The following is a 3767-nucleotide window of genomic DNA, read 5'->3' as shown; positions in this document are numbered from 1 at the left end:
GTTTGGCCAATGCTCTCAGGCACAGGGTGCATTGTTGGGGTGTCTGTGCAGGGACAGGAGTTGGACTGATGATCCTTGTGGTCCCTTCCAACTCCAAATACTCTGTGATTCTGTGATGCTGTGCCAAGGGTCACCTTGTCCCAACCCATGGCTCAGAGATCATCTTTGGGGACACTTGGTGACACTTTTCCAGTTTTCAGAGTGCTGAAGAAGGACAACAGCTACAAATATCACAGAAGAGAGGGTTTTTTTGGGTATTTTGTGTCAGTTTTTAAAGGAGCAAACCTCTGCCTGCTCTGCTGCCTCTCTCTGCTCTTTAATATGTTCAAGTAACTAAATTGCTACATCAGTGGAGCCTTCTCCAATTTCAATGAGCTAAAAGGAGATGCTTTCAGTCCTAGATGTGCAGAGAGTAAAAACCGTCACTGCTCCTCAAGTTCAAGTCACTCTCTGTTACCACACTGCAGTATAATGTATGTCACACACTACAGTGAAATGAATTTTGGCATTTTCCTGATTGTCAGAACATGCAGCTTCCATGGGATTGGAATGAAAGGCTGTTGCCTTCACTATATTTTTCCCCTAATGTGGAAACAAGCACCAAGGAGAGACTTCCTTCTTACTCAGCCTTGTACAGTCATGTGGGAGGTGAAATTATGATGTTTCTCTTCAGTCAATGAGTATCATAGGGGGCAGGAGGAGCACATCAATGTGACTTCTGACTGACAAAATTGGTGCTTCAAGTGGGATGCAGCTCACTACATTTTTAAAAGTGTTTCATCTGCTCCCACATGGAATCACAAAATCATTCAGGTTGGAACAGACCTTTAATATCATCAACCATTCCCCAGCACTGCCAAGGCCACCACTAACTCTGTCCCCAAGTGCCACATCCAGAAGGCTGTTAAATCCCTCCAGGGATGGTGACTCTACCACTGCCCTGGGCAGCTGTGCCAGGGCCTGACCATCCTTTCCATGAAGAAATCTTCCCTAATATCCAATCTAAACTTCCCCGACACAACTTGAGGCCATTTCCTTTTGTCTTATGTCCCCTGACACAACTTGAGGCCATTTCCCTTTGTGTTATTGCTTGTTCCCTGGGAGAAGAGACCAACCCCACTGGTCTAAAACCTCCTGTCAGGGAGATGTAGAGAGCAAGGTCCTCCCTAAGTCTCCTTTCCTCCAGGCTGAGCCTCCACAGCTCTCTGAGCCACTCCTTGTGCTCCAGCCCCTTCCCAGCCTCATCCAGCACCACCCGGTGCTCTGGGGCTCTGCTGGGCTGGGGGTCCCTGCAAGGTGCTGGAAGTGCTGCCCATCCAAGCTCCCCACAGTCCCTCTGGGACCAAGGGAGCACAGATGGCTGTTAAATCAGTTCAAGCCAAGCTGACCCATTTGGGCTGGAGGGGAGCAGGGCAGCTGCTACACTTTGGTTCTTTAATACCTCCGGATGACAATGACTCAAAATTCAGCTGTTTCAGATGAAACAATACATCTTGGCAAGTGTTCATGTATGTCCAGAACATTCTCTCTCAGTTTGTGCTGAAACACATCATTGCTCAGTACTTGGAACCAAATTTTCATCTGAAAGCAGCTCCTGACTGAGTATGTATGAGAGAAAAGATTGTATTAATCTTTTTTTTTCCTGAAAATAACAAACACAGAAAAGGAAATTGCTGTTCAGTGAGATCTAGAAATTGCTTCTCTTACCCACAAAGATGGAATGTTTCTTTCAGTTTGGGAGAAAAAGTTTGTTTTGTAGGAAGTCTGATTTTTGCTGCCAATCAGTGTTTAATTGCTCTCTCAATCAATTCAAACCCAATGAAGTTGAACTTCTCAGGACAATAAGAAGCACAAGTCAAAGCAAAACTCAAAGTGAGTCTGTGAGCTGCTTTCAACCACCTCTAGAATGGATGATTTAAGCTAATTAGCACAGCAAGTAATTGTTCCACGTGAACTTTAAGATATTCTTCCTACACAGTCACTGCAAACCATATCTGAGCTGTGGGTGTGAGTGAAGAGCTTTCCTGAATCCCAACTGAAAGTTCCCTTCAAGCCTTAAAAGGAGAAAAAATTCCCAATGAGAAACTATTCTGTCATGTTAATGTGACACATTTCAGCTCTGACACGGCATGAGCTGTCACTGTGGAACCCAACAGCCCCTCAGGATCCATCCCTGAGGGATGCAATGGATAGCTCATGGTTAGAAATCTGCTCTTATACCCTGACTGTGGGATGTAGGAGGTGTGGGACTGTCAGAATTGAGAAGAGGTAATTTAACTTAAGTTTCAGTTACCATCTCACATAGGGAAGGGCACTGGAACCCAGTGCTTCACTTCCTATGGAATACTAGAACATGGACATTCCAGGGGGAAAATCAGGGGCTGCAGGAAACAGGGAGCATAGAACTAAGAGATCAGAGCAGAACTAAGAGATCATCCAGTGCCAACCCCCTGCCCTGGGCAGGGACACCTCCCACCAGAGCAGGTTGCTCAAGGCTTTAGCCAACCTGGCTGTGAACACTGCCAGGGTTGGGGCAGCCACAGCCTCCCTGGGCAACCTGGGACAGTGTCTCACCACCCTCACAGCAAAAACTTCTGCCTGAGATCTAACCTACATTTCCCTCTTTCAATTTCTCCCCATTGCTCCTTGTCCTGTCCCTGCAGTTCCTAACCAAGACACCCTCTGCAGCTTCCCTGGAGCCCCTTCAGCTCCTGGCAGGTTGCTCTGAGGTCTCCACACAACCTTCTCTTCTCCAGGCTGAACAGCCCCAACTCTCTCAGCCTGTCCTCATAGGGAAGGTGTTTCAGTGCTCTGATCAGCTTTGTGGCCTGGCCTTGCTTTGCTCCAACAGTTCCATGTCCTCATGTTGGGGACACCAGAGCTGTGTGCAGCACTCCACGTGCACAGATGGAGGGTGAGTTACTACCACTTGCCCTTAATGAAGCAGCTTTTAATGAGGACACAGAAGGACACTAGCCTTTCTGTGGATGCTATCCATGGATTTGGGGGTTGCTCATCTTTCCCAGCATAAGGAATGCTGCTGCATAGTCTGTGCCCCCCTCAGACCTGCCAGCCGTGGCAGGGACACTCCATGGATCCTCTAGGATGTGCTAGTCTGCCACGAGTTTGGCCCCAAGGTGAGGGCAGTAGTCATCCAGCACGTAGGCTTGGCCATCCTGGGAGTGAAACACAGTGAAATGTTCTCCTGAGGGAACAGGGAAGGTATGAAAACAGCATCCCCAGGACAGGGGAGTCGGGTAAGACACTCATTGCTCAGTCCCTTCTGATCAGGTGGCACCAACTGGGGACTGCAGTGTCACAATGTTTGTCTGTGCCAAGACATGGGAAATGCCTAGCCAGAAGTTAATACCGGAGAGTTTCTTTCCTTTCCAGTGCGAGATCGGCGGCAGCACAGAAACAAGGATGCTCCGGAGAAGTGGTTTTACCACGAGATGGCACCAGGAAGCTGCCAGAGCTGGGCAGGAATATCATTGGGCAGGAGGAATATCAGGCAGGAGGAATATCAGGCAGGAGGGATATTGGGCAGGAGGAATATCAGGCAGGAGGAATATCAGGCACGAGGAATATTGGGCAGGAGGAATATCAGGCAGGAGGAATATTGGGCAGGAAGGATATTGGGCAGGAGGACTATCAGGCAGGAGGAATATCAGGCAGGAGGAATAACGGGCAGGAGGAATATTGGGCAGGAGGGATATCAGGCAGGAGGAATATCAGGTGGAAGGAATATCAGGCAGGAGGAATATCAG

The 3767-nt window shown here is 48.4% G+C and overlaps 1 protein-coding gene across 1 annotated transcript in view; it reads right to left on the bottom strand.

Annotated features, from left to right (window-relative positions):
- Nucleotides 1-3205, bottom strand: part of LOC103809697 (cholesterol desaturase daf-36-like) — a gene marked incomplete at both ends in the record, with an annotated part of 6063 nt that extends 2858 nt beyond the window's left edge. Inside the window, 2 exon segments of the mRNA XM_009082553.1 lie at nucleotides 3020-3095; nucleotides 3098-3205. Coding sequence (XP_009080801.1) covers nucleotides 3020-3095; nucleotides 3098-3205 — 184 coding nt within the window.
- Between the last annotated feature and the right edge of the window lie 562 nt (nucleotides 3206-3767).

Source organism: Acanthisitta chloris, unplaced genomic scaffold, assembly GCF_000695815.1.
Source record: "Acanthisitta chloris isolate BGI_N310 unplaced genomic scaffold, ASM69581v1 scaffold16709, whole genome shotgun sequence".
Taxonomy (NCBI): domain Eukaryota; kingdom Metazoa; phylum Chordata; class Aves; order Passeriformes; family Acanthisittidae; genus Acanthisitta; species Acanthisitta chloris.
This window is presented reverse-complemented; position numbering and strand designations above follow the sequence as displayed.